The sequence below is a fragment of the Rattus norvegicus genome, chromosome 10, assembly GCF_021556685.1.
Source record: "Rattus norvegicus strain SHRSP/BbbUtx chromosome 10, alternate assembly SHRSP_T2T, whole genome shotgun sequence".
NCBI lineage: Eukaryota > Metazoa > Chordata > Mammalia > Rodentia > Muridae > Rattus > Rattus norvegicus.
The window spans coordinates 41,283,178-41,306,623 of record NC_141543.1 but is presented as its reverse complement, the minus strand read 5'-3'; the positions used below and the strand labels follow the sequence as shown (position 1 = coordinate 41,306,623).

Genomic DNA, 23,446 nt, shown 5'->3' with positions numbered 1-23,446 from the left:
AGTCAGGTAGCAGAAAGACAGATAGATGCTTGTGCTCACCTCACCTGGAATTGAAAGACAAGATTGGATGTGTGTCCAACCTATTGCCTGCTTGTTGTTTGACCCTTCTTTTCCTTTCTAAGAGGAATTCTACTCTACTTTGAGTTGCAATGAGCCTAACTCTAGCCAATGAAAGGCTGGATAATAGCAGTCATGACCAAACCCACAGCTGTTTCCCATAGGCTTCTCTGAGAGTCACTGCCATGTGGCCAATGGTTGGCAAGTGAAGTTTCTCAGAATGTTTTTGGGAAGCCCTCTTTGCCTTTCCTTTCCTTGCCTGGGATGTTTCAGGATGTCAATTGCTACATTAGCCACCTAGTAAACATTGGTGTTAATTTGTTTTACTAGGAACATTTCAGGACCCACAATAGGACAAGCTAATAACTAGCAGGCAATCTTCCTGACATGGTCTGCATCGGATCTGCAAAAGACTTACTCTCATAGACAAGGACTAAAAAATTTTTATTTTAGGAAGTTTTCCTGTTATTTATATGATTTCATGTTATTATTAAATATATATAATAATCAATGGGCATTAGCTTGTCTTTTTGAACAGATGTCTACAAATCTATGCAGATATACTCTCTTATAGTGACACTACATAGACAAATAGATGACTTAAGTCTTAGTGATGATCTTATAAGATTTCCTAAAGTTATATCAGTGATTATTAAGCTCTTTTATTGCGGAACTGCTATTACATCCATTTCTGATCGTCAGAACTACAATAAGAACTCTGTCAGTCTCTGATATGTCACAAATTAAAGCAAATTAAATGCTTTTAGATAGTAACCAGACTTTCTCCTACTCAAAGCACTTTCCAAGATGTTACAAAACAATTACCTAAAGGTCATAAAAAGGTAACTAATGATTTGTTATAGGCGGTAGGTCAGAAGAAAACATATTGACTGTGTTTGTTTATACAGAACTACTCAAGTAACTTAGGTATGGTTTTTAACTTTCTGTGGAGCTGTGACAGGTGATGGTGCTTAGCCAGATAAGGATATGCATGTAAACATTCTCTGTTGTAAGGTTCTATTTCGATTTATGATTTGATTTTATGTGTGAACTTGTGATAAGCTTTTTAACATGTGATCATGTATTCTGAAAGATGTTTTAAGTGCTGAGGACAAAGAGAAGAGTAAGAATGGAGCTGAGGAGAAGATTTTAGACAGAATACTTTTTAGACAGAAGTTAACTCAAGAAGAATTTAGAAGGATAGTCACAGCATTGGGGGAAAAGGCCTTGAGAATAAGAACATTATTATGACATCAGAGCAAGAGGAGAGAGAAAGTTTAGAAAGAGAATGTAGAGTGGAATAACTTAGAAACTATACATAACATGAAAAACTAAGAGATCGGGTTGGGGATTTAGCTCAGTGGTAGAGCGCTTACCTAGGAAGCGCAAGGCCCTGGGTTCGATCCCCAGCTCCGAAAAAAAGAACCAAAAAAAAAAAACTAAGAGATCAATGTGCAGAATGCAAAGGGAAAGAGGAAAAAGAAGACACTTCAGTGAGCAGAAGGAGTAGCCAGGCTTCTCCTTACCATGGGACAGAACAGGTCTTTTCATAATAACAAGGCAGACTTACTCTTATTAAAGGAATGAAATTTTCTTCTTACAACCTTGGATTTAGTTCATTTAGCATTAAAAGGGTAGAAGCCTTTTCTTTCTCCATGCAATAAAGATTTAGCTCATATGTTTATCCAGAATGAGTGAGTTCTTTCTACACTGGTGCTTGGTCTTTTGCTCCATATGCATATGTAAGTATGGATAAGTGTATGTAAGTATGTAATTGTGACACTGCATGTAAGGTGGACCCAACGTGTAAGAATGGAAGTGTATAAATTCTTATATATGAATCTCTTCATGAGAGTTTATGCAAATTGCCTATGTAAAAGTAGTCCTTCTGCAAGTATTATTCTCGTCTCTTGGTTCAATAGAAATTTATTGCTCCAAACTTCCCTTTACCCTGAAAAGCAAGAAGGATCTGGACAAAAGGGAAAACACGCTAGCAATTCATCTTTTACTTAATCTCCTGCTATTTTAGGATGAAATGCTGAGTGTCATAGACTGCAGTTTCTGGCCTCACAGGATCACAGAAAACAGGACAACTAAAGTACCATAATAACATAGACTTAAATAAATTTTTATTATTATACATGGAACCTAAATATTTCCTAAAACAAAGTCGTACACTCCTTTGACAGTCTTGCTCCTTCACTGCCTCAAGAAGAACCAACAAGAGGAAAGACCCTACTAGGTCAGGCCTAAAGCAGGGATCATGGGGGACAGGCCTGGATGAAACCTCATTTCTGGCTTTGCATTTTCTACTCTGGATTTGTCATTATAGAAATAATGATACTCATGAACTCTAGTGTGGTTTAACTAAATATAATCAGGATTTTCTGTTCCCCTGAACTGAGATTTAAGTGTCTTTCCTAATAATAGTGATATTCTATTTTAATGTCTGGAAGTTCTTTTTTTTTCAAAAACACAGTCAGAGTGGCTGAGAGGGAGGAGAGAGTGCAGGTGACATTCAAGGTCAGTCCCCATGTCTTACAATCTGAGACATCCTGGCACAAGCAGATATGTCCATGCTATGAGGACTTTGAACATCTATGGAGGAGCCTTGTCACCGTCTCCTTCATGTCCTTGTTCCTCAGGCTGTAAATGAAGGGGTTCAGCATGGGAGTAACCACAGTATACATGATGGTGGCTACTGTATCCTGGGTGGAGAAGGAGTCTGGAGGTCGTATGTAGATCCCCAGAACTGTCCCATAGAACAAAATGACCACAGTTAAGTGGGAGCTACACGTGGAAAATGCCTTGTGCCTGCCCTTGGCAGAAGGTATCTGAAAGACTGCGACAGCAATTCGAGCATAAGAGAACACAATGAGAATGCAGGGGGCCACAAAAAGGACCACGGCTCCCAGGAAGAGAAGTTGATCAACTCGAGTGTCTGAACAGGCCAACTTCATGAGCAGGTAAGGATCACAGTAGAAGTGAGAGATCTCTGGAATCGAGGAGCAGAAGGTCAGTCTGCTCATGAAGAGTGTGTGCACTAGAGCTATGAGCCCACAGCTTATCCACACAACAGCTGCCAGCCCCACACAGAGCCGGGGTGTTATGATTGTGTGATATTGTAGTGGGTAGCAGATGGCCACAAATCTGTCCAGTGCCATGGCAGTTAGCAGACAGAAGTCCACATCGGCAAAGGAAATTAGAAAGTACATCTGAGTGAGGCAGTGGGCATAAGAGATGGTCTCTATTCCAGACACGTGGCTAGCCAAGAGCCTGGGGATGAGATTGGTGGTGAAGCAGACTTCATTGAAAGAAAGGTTGGCAAGGAAGAAGTACATGGGGGTGTGTAAGCGAGGGTCAGAGCTGATGGCCATGAAGATGAGTGTGTTCCCAGCCACCGTGACTAGGTACATGCACAAGAAAGCCCAGAAGAGGATTCGTTGCTGTTGTGGGTCATTGGTGATACCGAGCAGGAGAAATTCACTGACTCCAGTCTCATTCTCTCCCCACTTGGACATCTTCCAGCGTTTCAGGCTCCTGGAGGGAACGGGTGAGACACTGCAATCCATTGTGTGTTCAGAATCAGGTCACAGCTTATATGTAAGAGCTTCCTACCACAACAGAATGTGTGTGTGTGTGTGTGTGTGTGTGTGTGTGTGTGTGTGTGTGTGTGTGTGTGTGTGTCCAGAAGAGGGAATCATTTTCCCTGATGCTGGAGTAATAGGTAGGTGTGAGTCACCATATGTGGTAGGAACTGAACTTGAGTCCTCTGGAAAATCCATGTGTTTTTTCCTCCTGAATCCTCTCTCCAGCTTACCCTTCCTTATTAATAGAGGTCTTGCCCTCCTTTTTTTTTGAGACAGAGTCTCTTGGGTTCTGAACATTGCCAGTTTTTCTCAGGTGGCTGACCAGTGAGCCCCAATCATCCCCCTCTCTGCCTTCCCAACACTGGAATTACCTTCCTGTCAAGCTATGCTTGTCTGTTTGCCCAAGGGGACTTAGAACATCAAGCTCAGGTGCTCATGCTTGTCTGACAAGCAATACATACAGAGCCATCTCTCTAACCCAGTGGTTCTCAGCTTTCCTACTGCCGTGACCCTTTAATACTGTTCCTCAGGCTGTGGTGACCCCCGACCATGAGCTCATTTTCGTTGCTACTTCGTAAGTGTAATTTTGATAATGTTATGAATCATAATGTAAATGTCTATGATTTCTGATGGTCTTACTTGATCCCTGTAGAAGGGTTGCCCAGCCTCCAAGGGGTTGTGACCCATGCTTTAGCCTGTAATAACCATAGTTTAATTGAGTTTCATTGTGCTAGAGATCAAGTGCGATTTTCCTCATTCTCACCATATGAGCTCTTTCCTTGTGTCTAGTCTTCAAATGGAAGACACTGACACTGGAGGGACAAAGGACTTCAAATCCACCAGGGTCTGAGTCCACAGCTCTGCTCTCTCTGGCATCCGGTGAGCACAGCCTGGTTGGTCCTCAGATGCTATGTGCTGAAGGCAAAGGCTTGGGAACTAGGGCTTTGGCCACACAGTGAACTCCTCCTTATCACACAGCAGCTGTGAAGTGAGAGGACACTAGGAAATGAGCCCTGGCTTCAGAGCACCCACAGTGAGGAGGGAGAGCACAGTGGGAAAGTGCTGGCAAACATTTCCAGAATGCTCAGAAGCAGTGTGTGACCAGGCTGTAATAGACACATGCACAAAGCCATTGCTCCATGCATGGCCCAACACACTGCTCCCTGGAGAATTTCAGAGCAGTCTTCTGCTCTGTGTGTCTCCCTGTGTCACACAGTGTCTTACCATTTGATGGTTTGTAGATGCTTGACTCAGTGTCTGGCACTATTAGAAACTGTATCCCTGTTGGAGTAGGTGGGTCACTGTGGTTGTGGGCTCAATATCCTCCCTCATCCCTGCTTCCTGTTATCAGTCTTCCACTAGAAGCCTACATATGAATACCTAGACCTCTCAGCTCCTCCTGCAGCCATGACTGATTGGACACTGCAATCGTCTTGCCCTCATGAAAACAGACTGAACATCTGAACCTTTAAATGAACCTCCATTAAATGTAGTCCTTCTAAGTCTTGCCTTGGTCATGTTGCCTGTTCACAGCAGTAAAACCCTAATTAAGAAAAACACATTGAAGAGTCTGTTCCAATGAAACCAAACCAAGAGGCAGTATAGTACTTGTTTTTCACAGCAGGGTTTCAAGAAGGCCCAGAATGTGTCAGCCCGCACCTCACACCCTCCCCAAGCTTCAGCATCTCCTCAATTAAATGCTCAAAGGGATTGAAACATTCAGCTGCTTAAAACGCCCCAGTGCTGAAGTTAACTCTCCACCAAAGTGTACCAAGTCTTCTGTTCCCTGATTTTCACTCACTTTTCTTACTGCATCTCCTGCCAGGCTCACCAGATTTCAAGCCCTTCCTGCCTTGGGGCCTTTGTGATGCCTGTAATTTTGGCCTGGGATTCTTTTTGTTTTGTCTCCAGTCAAATGGGAACTTCTTTTTTTTTTTTTTTGTTTTTTTGTTTTTTGTTTTAAATGGGAACTTCTTAACAAAAGCCTCTTCCTTGCCCTATATTCTTTATTGTTGTTCTTTTATTTCATTCTCTCTCTCTCTCTCTCTCTCTATATATATATATATATATATATATATATATATATATATGTGTGTGTGTGTGTGTGTGTGTGTGTGTGTGTGTGTGTGTGTGTGTGTGTCTGTATAAGTCACAGGAGAACTTTAAGGAGTTAGTTCTCTCCCTCTACTATTGGCTCTAGGGATGGGACTCAGATGACCAAGCTCAAATTGTGTGCTGGAGAGTTTTATGTAAACTTGACACAGGCTGTGGTCATAGGACAGTAGAGAGCTGTAACTGAGAAAACTCAACCATAAGATCAAGGTGCAGTCAGATATGTAGGGCATTTTCTCAAATAGTGATTGAAGGGGGTGAGGGGCATTGTGGTTAGTACCAACCCTGAGCCATGTGTTCTGGATTCTATAAGAAACTTGGCCAATCAAGTCGAGGGGAGCAATCCAGAAAGCAGCAACCTTCCATGGCATCAGCTTCTGCCTCCAGGTTCCTGTCCTGTTTGAGTTCCTGTCCTGACTTCCTCCAATGATGAACAGTAATGTGGAGGTCTAAGAAAAATAAACCTTTACCTCCCCAAGTTGTGTTGGTCATGGAGTTTTATTACAGAAATAGTAACCCTAACTATGGCAGATGCAGAAGCCGTGAAGGGGTGCTGCTTAGTGGCTTGCTCAGTCTGCTTCCTTATTGATCCAGGGCCTTCAGCTCAGGGTTTGCCCCAGCTACAATGAGCTAGGCCCTCCCCATTGATCATTAATTACGGAACATAGCCAGGATTACCTTCTGAGATACATCACCAGACTATGTCTGGAATTTCAATGTGTTCCTTTGTGCGCAAGCTCCTTACTTACATCTCTATGAAATTTGTTTCCTCGTTCAGTCATTTATGTTGTGTTTTCCTCATGAGGTTATGCATTCCCCAGAACAGAGACACGTTTGTCTCAGTCACTGTTCAGTGCCTGGAGCAATGCCTGACACATAGTAGTTGCCCAAGAATGTAGTCAAAGGAAAGAATGTTCAGAAAGGCCTTGCACACTAAAATCCAGCAACATAAAAATGCAGCTGCAGTAGAAACGTCAGGTTGTAATTAAGCAGCCCATTCAAGAAATAAAACTGAGAGGTCTCAGTGCTTAACAGGACTTCCTACTCGTTCAGTGTACAGGAGAACCGTTCTCAGCACCAAAAGCAGGAGGTTAACCACTATTTGTATCTCCAGCTCCCAGGGATCCAGTGCCCTCTTCTGGCCTCCCACACACAATTTTTTTAAATAAAGTAAAATAAAACAGACATTTCAAGCATGAGATGTAGTTATGCATAGTTAGAATTGATAGTTGACCCTTACAGTGTTCACCCAGGGTCAGTGTTGACAAGTCTAAAGTCTATAGGAGTTTCTTCTGTGACACAAGGAAAGAGGATGGCATGTAGAGCCTCCTAGTAACACAGCATCTCTGACTACTCAGATCAGAGGCGGGTAAACTGGTTTCTAAAATTATACCTCCCCACCATGTGTACTTCTATGAGATTGTGTCTGGAGGTTCCCAGAAGGATTCTATGGTTTTGTGGTTTCCAGGGTGATCTGCTGGGAAGTGGTAAACGAAGAAGCAGGGCATGGGCCTTGAGCCATGTCTGGGCTGGACAAGAGTGCTGGCTGCTCATGGCAGCTCAAAATAAGTACTTCCAGTTTTAGAGGATGTGATGCTGTGTTCTGGCCTCCATGGGTACTTCACACAGATTTGCAGTGCATAGATGGCAGGCAAAATAGTCATATACACTAAAATGAATAAATGATAGATAGATGGATAAAAAGGTAGAATTGTATATAGGTATAGAGATGATATATATAGATGATAGATAGATAGATATGATACAGAGATGAGAGACAGAGACAGAAAGAGTATAGTTAGATGATGGATGATGATGGATAGGTAGGTAATTAGATGATAAATAGATAATAGATAAATGATAGGTGCATAGGTAGATAAATGATTGGTTGACTGATAGATAATAGATAGATGAAAAATAGATAGGTAGATGATAGATATTAGATGGATACACATCTAAATAAAAAGAGAGGCGATAAATGGATAAATAGGTAGATAGGTAGATAGACATATAGATAGATGATAGATAAGGGATAGTTATGTAGATAGACGATAGACAAATAGATGATAGATAAATAGATGAGTAAAAGATGACAGATAGATGATAGGTAGATGATACATTGACAGATAGGTAGATGATAAATTTTAGATCAATGAAGAGATGATAGATAGATGATAGATAACTGATGATAGATTGATAGATAAGTAAATACATGATTGATAGATAGTAGAGAGATGATAGATGATAGATAACTAGATGATAGCTGCATGATAGATAGCTGATAGGTAGCTGGGAGATGTATACATGATAAATAGACAGATGGTAGACAGACACACAGATAAATTTTTTGGAGTTGAACTTCTGGTAGGTCTTCTGGCCATTGGGTTGTGTGCTTGAGGGGACTCCAGTCCTTCCCCTCTCCTCTTTCTTGTCCTGTCCACAACATATAGGGCTTTGTTACATCACACAAATGTTACCAGCATGTGCTCTCTCTCTATAGGCCACAAACAAAGGAAAGACTTGATTCTGGAGTAAACCCCCTCTAAAACCATGAGCACAAATCAACCTTCCACCTCTCAAGTTGACTGCCTCAGATGTGACTTACAACAATGGAAACTGATAAATACAGATTTTTTAATGTTCTGCAAGACAGTTCACTCAGGCAAATAGTTTAAAATTTTCATAAGAAATCTGGATTTCGGACTCTTAGGAAATGTTAGTCTGAGAACAATTCTCCACACATTCTCATAGGGTGTCAGTCAGTCACGAAAGTGGAAATACTAATAATCAATGAAAAACCACTGTGCTATAGAAAATGCCCTATGGCAGCTCTCTATGCTGACTTCTTCTGTGTCCCTTAAGAGCCTTCCTCTGTAGTAAGTTTACACATGTCCCCAGCAGACTAGGAAGCACAGCAGAGATAGGGGACTCCCCAAACACAAGAGAAAACATTCTCTGCTCCATGCAGGTGGTTCTGATCACCATGGTGCCCTGTTAATTTGGTCCTGGAGTCATTGGGGGAAATGTCCACAGTGTGAATGCTTCCTACCTGTTACCCTTTCTAGGATCTGTCTGGTGCTCTGGGTGGTGGAGACTCTGAAGCAGTTCTAAAAGCTGAGATGAAAACAGAGGTCTGACTGTGAAGAAAAGGCAATATTAGATATAGAGCATTCATTTTATCCCTTGAAATAGAAACAAAATATGAGAAATTCTTAATGGTTTTGATTTTTCTTCCTTCTTTTCTTTTCTTTTCTTTTCTTTTCTTTTCTTTCTTTCTTTCTTTCTTTCTTTCTCTCTTTCTCTCTTTCTTTCTTTCTTTCTTTTTTTGAAACAGGGTCCAGTGTTGCCCAGTGTGGCCCTGAAATTTCTGCATAGCAAAAGATGAACCCTGAATTACTGAACTTTGCCTCCACCTCCTGGTACTGATATAGCAGCCATCACTGAATTTGAATTCTTAAAGAGTACCTTTTAGTTTCATTCAGATTCAAAGTGAAATGGAAGAATTGAGAAGTTGTTGTCCAGTTGCCCGCTCAGGCATTGAGAAGGCTGCACATGCAGTGAGCTGTTTTGTCCTTGTCAGACCACCAGATAATCAGGACCAGATCCTCTCCTTCTATAATACTGATATGCACCAGAATGCTCTAAAGATCCAAGGAGAGGAGGATGGGCAGGGCTGTAGCTTAGTGGAGTTCTTGCCCAGCGTTTATGGGGTCCTCCTTTGATGCTTAGCAGGATGACTGAGGCTGTAGCTCAGTGGAGCACTAGCTTAGCATCCATGTGGCTCTGGCTTGACCTGTGCACAGCACAAGGCTGGGGTGGTGGTGAACACCTGTGATTCCAGCACTCTGGAGGTGAAGGCAAGAGGGTCAGAAATCCAAGGTCCTCTTCAATCACATAATTTGAGACAAGCCTGGAGGTATATGACACCCTGTCTCAAAAAGTGCATTCGTATAAGCACGTACAAACAGGTAGAAAAGCATACTGGGAAGAAGGAAGAAAGTTAGATGAGCAAGACGGAAGGAAGAAGGAAGAATAAGAAAGACAATGAAGAGACAATTGAGATGTATCAAAAATTATTAAGAGTTTCAAAGAGTGCTTGGCTTACAGGGAAAATGTGTGGAGAATATAACATCATCAAATGGAATTTAAAAAATTCTCTTTGAGTCGATATTACCTACCATTGTTTAATAATCTCAAGAGAACAATTAGTACCCTTTCCCTATGAACAGAACCTTGTATTTTGAGTGGAACCCAATCCTGATTTCCACATCCCCTCCTCTCTATTCTGTTACACAAGAAGAAATTGGGACAGACAAAGACAAAGGAGGCTGGTGCTTCTGCTCCCATCCTGGATCCTGTTTGCTCAGTCTCCCCCATCACCTAGTCTAGGTGACAGAGTGAGAAACAGGGGGAAGGTGTGTTCACAGGGGCTGACTGACCCTGGTAAATGGTAGTTACAGCTACCAGGCTGTCCTACATTTTATTTGATCACAGTCACTACCAGACAGAACACTAAGAAAACACACAATAGACTATCAGGCCCTTCCCACACTGAGTAAAGTCACAATGTGCCAAGGAGACAGTAACAGAAGAGTAACACGGAGGGAGAGGCATTGAGAGAACCTAGGAGATAATTTGGTGGTTAAGGACTGACTTTACATGCACAAGGCACTGGGTTTGAGTATTAGCACCATGGCAGTTTATCATATGAGAGAGAACAAGGACAGAGAACACACCAGGGCTGACAGGAAATGGAGCATGTGCTGAAAACCTAGTCTTTGTACAAATGTTCCAGTGTACCTGGTCTCATTGAGCTTTTGGGCTTTCACCAGCCCTGGACAATTGTCCTACTCTGAAGTGTCTTCTTCTTCACCAGACAATTTTCAGTTTTGTTACCATGCACATATTTCTGTGCATAATTTTATAGAAGAACATAGGAACTGGGAAACACAGGCACAAGACCCCAGTCCATTCATGTATCATGCTGGCCCCAGTCCTAGGTGACATAGGTGACAAATCAACTCCTCAATTCCAACTAACCTCATCTTACCCAACTGCCTGAACTGATCTAAATTCCTATCCCTTGTTTCTGGTCCTGGCACCCTCTTGTCTCTTTGGAAGCAAACTGATACTCCATGAATGCCCACCTGAAAAGAGATTGGTAGGAGTCCAGCCATCAAGGGTTGGAACCTCCATTTCCCCAAAGTGGTCTATATCCTTTGCACTCACATGTTTAAAACCTCTACAGTTTGGGAGCTTAGGGTGACCCTGAGGTCTTATGTGGGGTAGTTTGCAGCACACTTTACAAAGTCATTGTGTAGAGGACAAAGTAAATCTGGAGGAACATTTGGTGTGGAGGATCTGCAGTTACCTGGGTGACTGTGGACACAACAGGACCACTGCCCTGGTTCCAGGGTTGATTAAAGACACGATTTCTACTTGGTATAGAGATGGTGAGATATAGTCTTTCCTACAGGTCAATTTCTTACCTTCTTCACTGTTGACTGTTCCCAGGCATGAGAGCAAGTGCCATGAAACTTTGCTCAATTAAGGCAAAAGCTAATCAACAACGGTTACCTCTGTGTAGGTGGCAGCCCCCTGTGTTCTCACTTCTCTGTGGTGAGGGTGTTGTACCTGGGCTTCTGGAAAAATAGTTTGCCTTCATTTAGGGTTGGAACATAGCTTCATTTCATGAATGTTGTTTGTTTTATGATGTCTAGAAGCAAGAGAGCCCCCAAAGTGCCTTATTACAGGTGATTCAGGAGGGAGTTTATCTTCTTCCTCTGACTCCCTAAGGACTTACAAAGGAAAGATTGTCCTTACTGCATATTAATGGCTAATTCAAAGTGGGGAACTTCAAATTAATCCAAGACTTCTGAATATAATATTCTGTGCTCATATATATACTCTTATCAAAGGATGAGGATAGACATGAAGAACACAGATCCTATCTGGCAATGGACTTAACTATTCTGTATTTATAATATATTTGTGTAAAGTTGGATGAAAAGGCCCAAAAAATTGTTGGGTGACTTGAATAATACCAAGAGCTAGAAAATATCTGGGAGGGGTCACTGGAGTAGGTCCAGCTCCTCTTCAGTGTCTCTTCGTACTGATATGACAAAATGTGTGACAAAAGTAGCTTAAAGGATTGTTTGTTATGGTTCATGGTTTGAGGGCACACAGTCTACCATAGAGAAATGCAGTGGTGGTGGTGTATGAGGCAGCTGGTCATGTCACATCCACAGTCAGGAAGCAGAAAAAAGAGGTAGATGCTGGTGCTCAGTTCACCTGGAATTGAAAGACAAGATTGGATGTGTGTCCAGCCTGTCCCCTGCTTATTGTTTGATCGTTCCTTTCCTTTCTAAGGGAAATTCTACTCTACTTTGAGCTGCAATGAGCCTAACTTTAGCCAATGAAAGGCTGGATAATAGAAGTAATGACCAAACCCACAGCCGTCTCCCGTAGGCTTCTCTGAGCATCACTGCCATGTGGCCAATGGTTGACAAGTGAAGTTTCTCAGAACGTGTTTGGGAAGCCCTCTTTGACTTTCCTCTCCTTGCCTGGGACGCTACAGAATGGCACATGCCACATTAGCCACCTTGGAAACATTAGTGTTAATTTGTTTTACTGGGAGCCTTCCAGGACCCACAATAGGACAAGCTAATAACTAGAAGGTAATCTTCCTGACATGGTCTGCATCGGATTAATCTGTGACAGACTTACTCTTATAGACAAGGATTGAAAAATTTTCATTTTAGGAATTTTTCCTGTTATTTATATGCTTTTCATGTTATTATTAAATATATATATATATATAATAATCAGTGGGCATTAGCCTGACTTTTTGAGCAGATGTCTGCAAATCTATGTAGATATACTTTCTTATAGTGACACCACATAGACAAATAGATGACTTAAGTCTTAGTGATGATCTTATAAGATTTCCTAAAGTTATATCAGTGATTATTAAGCTCTTTTATTGTGGAGCTGCTATTAGGTCCATTTCTGATAGTCAAAATTGCAATAAGAACTCTGTCAGTCTCTGATGTGTCACCACTTAGTTGCTTTTAGATATAACCAGACTTTCTCCTACTAAAAACACATTCCAAGATGTTACAAAATGATTACCTAAAGGTCATAAAAGGGAACTAATGATTTCTTATAGGTGTTAGGTCAGAAGATAAAATATTGACTATGTTTATTTATACAGAACTACTCAGGTAACTTAGTTATGGTTTTTAACTTTCTGTGGAGCTGTGACAGGTGATGGTGCTTAGCCAGATAAGGATATGCATGTAAACATTCTCTGTTGTAAGCTTCTATTTCAATTTATGATTTGATTTTATGTGTGAACTTGTGATAAGCTTTTTAACATGTGATCATGTATTCTGAAAGACGTTTTAAGTGCTGAGGACAAAGAGAAGAGTGAGAATGGAGCTGAGGAGAAGATTTTAGACAGAATACTTTTTAGACAGAAGTTAACTCAAGAAGAATTTAGAAGGAGAGGCACAGCATTGGGGGAAAAGGCATTGAGAGTAAGAACATTATTGTGACATCAGAGCAAGAGGAGAGAGAAAGTTTAGAAAGAGAAGGCAGAATAGAATAACTTAAAAACTATAGGTAACATAAAAACTAAGAGATCAATGTGCAGTATGCAGAGGGAAAGAGAGTAAAGGAGACACTGCCGAGAGCAGAAGGAGCAGGCAGGCTTCTCCTTACCATGGGACAGAACACAGGTCTTTTCATAATAACAAGGCAGACTTAGGCTTATTAAAGAAATGATGCTTTCTTCTTACAACCTTGGATTTAGTTCATTTAGCATTAAAAGGGTAGAAGCTTTTTCTTTCTCCATGCAATAAAGATTTAGCTCATATGTTTATCCAGAATGAGTGAGTTCTTTCTACACTGGTGCTTGGTCTTTTGCTCCATATGCATATGTAAGTATGTGTAAGTGTATGTAAGTATGTATTTGTAAGACTGCATGCAAGCTGGCCCCAACTTGTTGTAAAAGAAATGTGCAAATTCTCATTTGTGAATCTATGTATGTGAGTTTATGCATATTTGCCTATGTAAAAGTTTTTCGTTCTGTACGTGCTATTCTCTTCTATTGGTTCAATAGAAATTTATTGCTCCAAATTTCCCCCTTAGCCGGAAAATCCAGAGGCATCTGGACAAAAGGGAGAAGCCTCTAGCAATTAATTCTTTACTTAATCTCCTGTTGTTTTAAGATGAAATTCTAAGTGCCAGAGACTGCAGTTTCTGGCCTCACAGTGTCACAGAAGGCAGATCAGTATCATAGTAACTTAGACGCAAGTAAACTTTTTATTATTATACACCACACCTATTATTTCATAAGACATAGTCTTAACTTTCCATGACACTCTTATGCCTCCACTGCCTCAAGAAGAACTGACAAGAGGGAAGAACCCACTAGGGCAGGCCCACAGCAGGGACCATGTGGGAGAAGACTGGATGGAACCTCATTTCTTGCTTTGCATTTTCTACGCTGGATTTGTCATTATGGAAATAATGATACTCATAAACTCTTGTTTAGTTTAACTAAGTATATTAAGGGTTTTCTGTTCCCCGGAACTGAGATTCAAGTGTCTCCCCTAATCATAGTGATATTCTATTTTAATTTCTGGATGTTCTTTCTTTTCAAAAAATTGTCTCAGTGGCTGAATGACTGAGGAGATAGTACAGGTGACATTCAAGGTCAGACCCCATGTCTTTCAATCTGAGACATCCTGGAACCAAGCTGATATGTTTATGCTATGAGGACTGTGAGCCTCTGTTGAAGAGCCTTGTCACTGTCTGCTTCATGTCCTTGTTCCTCAGGCTGTAAATGAAGGGGTTCAGCATGGGGGTAACCACAGTGTACATGATGGTGGCTACTGTGTCCTGGGTGGAGAAGGAGTCTGGAGGTCGTATGTAGATCCCCAGAACTGTCCCATAGAACAAAATGACCACAGTTAAGTGGGAGCTACACGTGGAAAATGCCTTGTGCCTGCCCTTGGCAGAAGGTATCTGAAAGACTGCCATAGCGATTCGGACATAAGAAAACACAATGAGAATACAGGGGGCCACAAAGAGGACCACGGCTCCCAGGAAGACAAGTTGATTGATCCGTGTGTCTGAACAGGCCAACTTCATGAGCAGGTAAGCATCACAGTAGAAGTGAGAGATCTCTGGAATGGAGGAGCAGAAGGTCAGTCTGTTCATGAGGAGTGTGTGCACCAGAGATATGAGCCCAGAGCATATCCACACAACAGCTGCCAGTCCCACACAGAGCTGGGGTGTTATGATAGTGTGGTACTGTAGTGGGTAGCAGATGGCCACGAATCTGTCCAGTGCCATGGCAGCGAGGAGAAAGGTGTCCACATTGGCAAAGGAAATTAGAAAGTACATCTGAGTGAGGCAATGGGCATAAGAGATGATCTCCGTTCCAGACACGTGGCTAGCCAAGAGCCTGGGAATGAGATTGGTGGTGAAGCAGACATCAACAAAGGAAAGGTTGGCAAGGAAGAAGTACATGGGGGTGTGCAAGCGCGGGTCAGAGCTGATGGCCAGGAAGATGAGTGTGTTCCCAGCCACCGTGACCAGGTACATGCACAGGAAAGCCCAGAAGAGAATTTGTTGCTGTTGTGGGTCATTGGTGATGCCAAGAAGGAGAAACCCACTGGCTCTAGTCTCATTCTCTCCCCATTTGGACATCTTCCAGAGGCTCAGGCTCCTGAAGGGAACAGGTCAGAGACTGTAACTCATCGTGTGTTCAGAATCAGGTCATACCTCATGTGTAGGAGCTTCCTACCAGAACTGTGTGTTTCTCTCTCTCTCTGTCTCTGTCTCTGTCTCTCTCTGTGTGTGTTTGTGTGTGTGTGTGTGTGTGTGTGTGTGTGTTTTCAGAAGAGGGCATCATTTTCCCTGATATTGAAGTTATAGGTAGCTTTGAGCCTCCATATGTGGGTGCTAGGAACTGAACTTGAGTCTCTATAAGATCCATGTGCTCTTTCCCACTGAATTCTCTCTTCACCTTACACCCCCTTATTAATAGGGTTTTTCTACAACTTTGGTTGAGTCAGAGTCTCTTTCTGGTCTTGGCTCACCTGTGAACCATAATCATCCCCTTGTCTGCCTTCCCAGCACTGGAATTGTTGTCCTGTCCAGCTGGGACTGTCTCTTTGTCCAATGGGACTTTGGACATCAAGCTCAGGTGCTCATGCTTGTCTGACAAGCACTACCTACAGAGCCATCTCTCTAACCCAGTGGTTCTCAGCTACTGCCGTGACTCTTTAATACAGTTCCTCACGCTGTTTGTAACCCCCAATCATAAACTTATTTTCAATGCTACTTCATACCTGTCATTTTGATATTGGTTGAAATCATAATGTAAATATCTATGTTTTCTGATTGTCTTAGGTGACCCTTGTAGAAAGGTTGCCCAGACTCCAAGGGGGTTGTGACCCATGCTTTAGCCTGTAATAGCCATGCTTTAATTGAGTTCAATCGTACTAGAGATCATGTGCGATTTTCCTTGTTCTCACCATATGAGCTCTTTCCTTGTGCCTAATCTTCAAATGGAACACACCCACAATAGAGGGACAAAGGACTTCAAATCCACCAGGGTCTGAATCCACAGCTCTGCTGTCTCTGGCATCCGGTGAGCACACCCTTGTTGGTCCTCAGGTGCTATGTGCTGAGGGCAAGGATTGGACATTAGGGCTTTGACCACACAGTGCACTCTTCCTCATCCCACAGCAGCTGGGAAGTGAGGGACACCAGGAAACGAGCCAGGCCTCAGAGTGTCCACAGTGAGGAGGCAGAGCACAGTGGGAAAGTGCTGGCAAACATTTCCAGAATGTTCAGAAGCAATGTGTGACCAGCCTGTAATAGACACATGCACAAAGCCATTGTTCCCTGCAAGGCCCAACATACTGCTCCCTGGAGAATTTCACACCAGTCCTCGTCCCTGTGTGTCTCCCTGTGTCCCACAGGGTCTCAGCTGGTGATTGTTTGTATATGTTCGACCCAGGGCCTGTCACTATTAGAACCTGTAGCCCTGTTGGAGTAGGTGTGTCACTGTGGATGTGGGCTTAAGATTCTCCCTCATCCTAGGTTCCTGAAGTCAGCCTTCCACCAGGAGCCTACAGATGAAAAGCTAGAACTCTCAGCTCCTCTTGCACCATGGCTGCCTAGATGCTGCCATGTTCCTGTCTTGAAGATACTGGGCTGAATCTCTGGACCTCTAAGGCAGCCTCAATTATATGTTGTCCTTATAAGAGTTGCTGTGGTCATCTTATCTGTTCACAGCAGTAAAACCCTAAGACACACCCTTTGAAGAGTCTGTCCCCAGGAAGCCAAACCAAGAGGCAGTGCAGCCCTTGATTTTTACAGCAGGGATTCAAGAAAGTCCAGAATGTGTCAGCCTACACCACATTCCACCCAAGCTTCAGCATTTCCTTGATTAAATGCTCAAAGGGATTGAGACACTCAGGTGTTTAAAACTCCCCAGTGCTGGAGTACAGTGTTCTCCAAAGTGTACCAAGTCCTCTGTTCCCTGATTTTCACTCACTTTTCTTATTGCATCTCCTGCCAGGATCACCAGACTTCAAGGCCTTCCTGCTTTAGGGCCTTTGTGATGCCTGTGATTTTGGCCTGGAATTCTTTCTGCTTTGTCTTCTGTCAAGTGGCACCTTCTCAAAAACAAAAAGGCTATTGCTTGCCCTATATTCTTTATTGTTGTTCTTTTATTTCATCTCTCTCTCTCTCTCTCTCTCTCTGTGTGTGTGTCTGTGTGTGTGTCTGTGTCTGTGTCTGTGTCTGTCTCTGTGTAAACTTCACAGGAGAACTTGAAGGAGTAAGTTCTCTCCCTCTACCATTGACTTTAGGGGTGAATCTCAGGTGACCAAACTCACAGTGTGTTTTGGAGAGTTTTATGTAAACTTGACACAAGCTGTGGTCATAGGAGAGAGCTGTGACTAAGAAAACTCAACCATAAGATCAGGCTGTACTCAGATATGTAGGACATTTTCTTAAATAGTGGTTAAATGCGGGGAGGGGCATTGTGATTAGTACCATCCCTGGGCCAAGGGTTCTGGGTTCTATAAGAAAGCAGGCTAATCAAGCCAAGGGGAGCAATCCAGAATGCAGTACCCTTCCATGGTTTCACTTCTGCTTACCGGGTCCTGTCCTGTTTGAGTTTCTGTCCTGATTTCCTCAAATTATGAACAGTAATGTGGAGGTCTAAGGGAAATAAACCTTTACCTCCCCAAGATGTATTGTTCATGATGTTTTATTACTGAAATAATAATCTTAACTATGGCAGATGCAGGAGCCATGAAGGGGTGCTGCTTACTGGCTTGCTCAGCCTGCTTTTTTATTGACCCAGTCACTCCAGGTCAGACACGGCCCCACCTATAATGGAGTAGGCTCTCCCCATCCATCACTAATTAATGCACATACCCAGGGCTACCTTCTGAGCCACATCACTGGCCCCTGTCTAAAATTTCAATGTGTTCCTTTGTGTGCAAGCTCCTTACTTATATCTCTATGCAAATTTCTTTCCTCATTGAGTCATTTATGGCATGTTTTCCTCATGAGCACTATGCATTCCCCAGAACAGAGACACGTTTGTCTCAGTCACTGTTCAGTGCCTGGAACAATGCCTGACACATAGTAGGTGCCCAAGAAAGTAGTCTAAAGAAAGAATGTTCAGAAAGGCCTTGTACACTAAAATCCAGCAACATAAAAATGCAGCTGCAGTAGAAATGTCAGGTTGTAATTAAGCAGCCCATTCAAGAAACAAAACTGAGGGGACTCAGTGTTTAAGAGGACTTCCTTCTCTTTGACAGTACAGGAGAACAGTTCCCAGCACCCAAAGCAGGAAGTTAACCACTGTCTGTATCTCCAACTCATGGGGATCCAGTGCCCTCTTCTGCCCTCCCCCCCCAAATTAAAAAAAAAACACAACAGACATTTAAAGCGTGAGATGCAGTCCTACATAGTTAGAATTGAGAGTTGTCTTTGACAGTGTTCACCCAGGGCCAGTGTTGACAAGTCTAAGGCCTATAGGACACCATGAAAGAGGATGGCATGTAGAGACTCCTAGTAACAGAGGGCCTGTGACTACTCAGTTCAGAGGTAGGTAAGCAGGTTTCTAACAGTCACACCTCCTCACCATGTGTATTTCTATGAGCTTATGTCTGGATGTTTCCAGAAGACTTCTATGTTTTGTTTTTCAGGGCGAACTGCTGGGAAGTGGTAGATTCATGTCTGGGCTGGATAAGCTTGCTGGCCACTCATGGCAGCTCAAAATACATACTTCCAGTTTTAGGGAATGTGATGCTCCCTTTTGGCCTCCATGGGTACTTTACACGGGTTTTTCAATGCATAGATGGCAGGCAAAATAGTCACATGCACTAAAATGAATTGATGATAGATAGATGGATAAAAAGGTAGAATGGGAGATAGGTATAGAAATGATACAGAGATGAGAGAGAGAGAGACAAAAAGAGTAGAGTTAGATGATATATGATGATGGATAGCTAGATAGGTAGATGATAGGTAGATAATAAATAAATTATAGGTACATAGGTAGATAAATGATTGATTGATTGATAATAGATAGATGATAGATAGGTAGATGACAGATATTAGATGGATAGATAATAAATAAATAAGATAAAGATACACAATAGATGATAAAAAGATAGATGATAAAGTGAAGTGATAAATGGATAAATAGATAGATGGGTAGAGAGATAGAGAGATTATTGATATATAGATAGATGATAGGTAGATAATAGTTATGCGGATAGATAGAGAGGTAGATGATAAATATTAGATGGATAAAGAGATGAGAGATTATAGATAAAAGATGATATTTTGATAGAAGATAGGTAAATAGATGATTGATAGATAGGCAGATAGAGAGATGATAGATGATAGATAACTAGATTATAGCTATGTGATAGATGAGAGAGGCATAGATGTTAGATACATAGATGATAGACAAACACACAGATGAATTTTTTGGAGTTGAAGTGCTGGTAGTTCTTCTGGCTATTGGGTTGTGTGCTTGAGGGGACCCCAGTCCTTCCCCTCTCTGATTTCTTGTCCTGTTCACAAGATACATGGCTTTGTTACATCACACAAATGTTACCACCATGTGTTGCCTCCCAACAGGCCACCAAGAAAGGATCCACTTATTCTGGAGGGAACCCCTTCTAAACCCGTGAGCCCAAATCAACCTCCCATCTCTCCAGTTTTCTGCCTCACATATTACTTACTGCAATGGAAACTGATAAATACAGATGTTTAAAATGCAGGATGATAGGTCAAAAATTTCATAAGAAATCTGGACTTCAGACTCTTGGGAAATGTTAGTCTGGGAACAATTCTTCACATGTTCTCATAGGGTGTTACTCACTCAGGAAAGTGGAAACACTAATAGTCAATGAAAAAACCACTGTGCTTTAGAAAATGCCCTGTGGCAGCTCTCTATGCTGACTTCCTTTGTGTCCCTTAAGAGTCTTCCTCTGTAGTAAGTTTATACATGTTCCCAGTAGACTACGAAGCACAGCAGAGATCAGGGACTCCCCAGGTGGCAGAGAAAAATTTTTTTTCTGCTGTAATCACCATGTTCCCTAGTTTATCTGGCCCCAGAGTCATTGGTGGATACGTCCACAGTATGAACATTTTCTGCCTGTTACCCTTTCTAGGACCTGTCTGGTGCTCTGGATGATGGAGACTCTGAAGCAGTTCTAAAAGCTGAGATGAGGTTGGGGACTTAGCTCAGTGGTAGAGCGCTCGCCTAGCAAACGCAAGGCCCTGGGTTCGGTCCCCAGCTCCGAAAAATAGAAAAAGAAAAATAAAAGAAAAAAATTTAAAAGCTGAGATGAAAACAGAGCTCTGTCTTTTAAGAAAAGGCAATTTTAGATATAGATCATTCATTTTATCCTTCAAAACAGAAACAAAATGAAAGAAATTGTGAGTGGTTTTTTTTTTTTTTTTTTTGAAACAGGGTCCAATGTAGCTCAGGGTGGCCTTGAAGTCTTGAACTTGCTATATGGCAGAAGATGACCCCTGAACTCCTGAATTCTGCCTCCTGGTACTGACATAACAGCTATCAGAGAGTTTAAATTCTTAAAGAACACCTTGTACTTTCATTCAGGTTCAAAGTGAAATGGAAGATATGAGTATTTCTTGTCTAGTAGCTCACTCAGACATCGAGAAGGTTGCACATGTTGTGTGTTATTTTGTCCTTCTCAGACTGTCAGATACTCAGGACCATATCCTGTTCTTTAAAAATACTGATATATTCCTGAGAGCTCCAAAGAGACACATAAGTGACACGATCCAAGGAAAGGAGGATGGGCAGGCTGCAGCTCAGTGGACTTCTTGCCCAGTGTTCATGATGTTCCTGCTTTGAAGCTTAGCTGGATGGACAGGGCTGTAGCTCAGTGGAGCACTAGCCTAGCATCCATGAGGTTCTGGTTTGAGCCCTAGCACAGCATAAGGCAGGAGTTGTGGTGCCTTCCTGTGATTCTAGCACTCAAGAAGTGTAGGCAAGAGGGTCAGATATCAAAGGTCAACCTCAACCATATAATTTGAGACCAGCCTGGAGGTATATGACACCATGTCTCAAAAATGCATTCATATATACACTTACAAACAGGTAGAAAGGCATACAGGAAGGGAGGAATGGAGGGGAGGATGAAGGAAAAATAAGAAAGACAATGAAGGTACAATTGAGATGTACCAAAGTTTATTTAGAGTCTCAGATAGACAGTGATTGGCTTACAGGGAAGATGTATGGAGAATATCACACGATGAAATGCAATTTAAAAATACTGTCTTTGAAAGTCAGTATTACCTAGCATCATTTAAAAATCTCAAGAGAAATAATAGCATGCTCTCGGGTTGAACAGAAACTTGAACATTGAGTGGAAACCAATCCTGATCTCAACATCCCCTCCTCTGCTATACAAAAAGAAAGTGGGGCAGACAAAGTCAGAGGAGGGTGGTGCTTCTGCTCCCATCCTGGCTCCTGATTAATCTAGAAATTGAGCAGTTGGCTCTTCTCAGTTTCCCCCATCACCTGGTCTGGGTGACAATAGTGAGAAACAGGGGAAGGGTGTGTTCACAGTGTTTGACTCCACCCTGGTAATTGGTAGTTGCAGCTACCAGGGTGTCCTACATTTTATTTGATCACAGTCACTACCAGACAGAACAGTAAGAGAATGCAGAATAAAATATCAGGCCCTTCCCACACTAAGTAAAGTCACAATGTGGCCAAGGGAACAGTAACAAAAGAGTAGGGTGGAGAGGCATTGAGAGGACCAAGGGGATAATTCATTATTTAAGTACTGAGCTCACCTGAGGCACTGGGTTTGAGTATCAGCACCATAGAAGTTTATCAAATGAGAGAAAGCAAGAACAGAGAACACACCAGGGCTGACAGAAAATAGAGCATGTGCTGAAAACCTATACTTCATGCAAATGTTTCAGTGTATCTGGCATCACTGAGCTTTTGGGCTTTTATTAGCACTGGACAATTGTCCTACTCTGAAGGGTCTTTCTCCTTCACCGGACCATCTTCAGTTTTCTTACTATGCACATATCTCTGTGCATACTTTTTTACAAGAACAATATGAACATAGAAACCCATGCTCAATAAGCCAGTTCATTCCTATAGCATGCTGGCTCCAGTCTCAGGTGACATAGGTAACAGAACAATCCCTAATTACAATCAACCTTAACTTACTATCGCCTAAGCTGGTCTGAATTTCTACCCCTTGATTCTGGCCCTGGCTACCTCTTGTCTCTCTGGAAGCAAACTGAAGTTCCATGTCTGCCTCCCTGAGCGGAGGAGTTTGGCAGGAGTCCTGGGAGGTGACATGAATGGTTCCATCTGCCATCCATGGAACCCCTTGCTAAAACCTATCTGATCATTCAAACACATGTCTCCCATCAGGGGTGGGACTTTCCATTTCCCCAAAGTGGTCTACTTCCTTTCCACTCACATCTTTAAAACCTCTATAGTTTGGAGGCTAAGGGTGGCCCTGAGGTCTTATGTGGGGTGGTTCGAAACACACTTTACAGAGTCATTGTGTAGAGAACGAAGTAAATCTGGGGGAACTTTTGCGACAGAGAATGTGCAGTTACCTGGGTGACCGTCAACATAATGGGACCACTGCCCTAGTTCCAGGGATGAACGAATACACATTTTCTAATTGGTGTAGAGTTGGTGAGGTCTAGTGCTCTCAAGCCACTATGAAACGGCATCCAACATATTATCTAGACATCTAAATGTATTAAGACTTCTCCCGGGCTGGAGAGATGACTCAGAGGTTAAGGGCACTGACTGCTCTTCCAGAGGTTCTGAGTTCAATTCCCAGCAACCACATTGTGACTCACAACCATCTGTAATGGGATCTGATGCCCTCTTCTGGTGTGTCCGAAGACAGCTACAATGTACTTATTTATAATAAACAAATAAATAAAATCTTTAAAAAAAAGACTTCTCCCACAGGTTAATTCCTTACCTTCTTCACTGTTGGCTGTTCCCAGGCATGAGAGCAAGTACCATGAACCCTTGAGCAATTAAAGCAAAACTAACCAACAACGGCTACCTCTGTGTTGGTGCCAGCCCCTTGTGTTCTCACTGCTCTGTATTAAGGGTG

The 23,446-nt window shown here is 42.3% G+C and overlaps 2 protein-coding genes across 2 annotated transcripts; both read right to left on the bottom strand.

Annotated features, from left to right (window-relative positions):
- Nucleotides 1-2,636: 2,636 nt before the first annotated feature.
- Nucleotides 2,637-3,578, bottom strand: Or1x2c (olfactory receptor family 1 subfamily O member 2C). The gene is given in 1 exon segment (NM_001000784.1): nt 2,637-3,578. A coding segment is annotated over 1 exon segment (942 nt).
- A 10,956-nt stretch (nt 3,579-14,534) lies between these two features.
- On the bottom strand, nt 14,535-15,476 carry Or1x2 (olfactory receptor family 1 subfamily X member 2). The gene has a single exon (NM_001000004.1). The coding sequence runs from the start codon at nt 15,474-15,476 to the stop codon at nt 14,535-14,537; it is 942 nt and encodes a 313-aa protein (NP_001000004.1).
- Between the last annotated feature and the right edge of the window lie 7,970 nt (nt 15,477-23,446).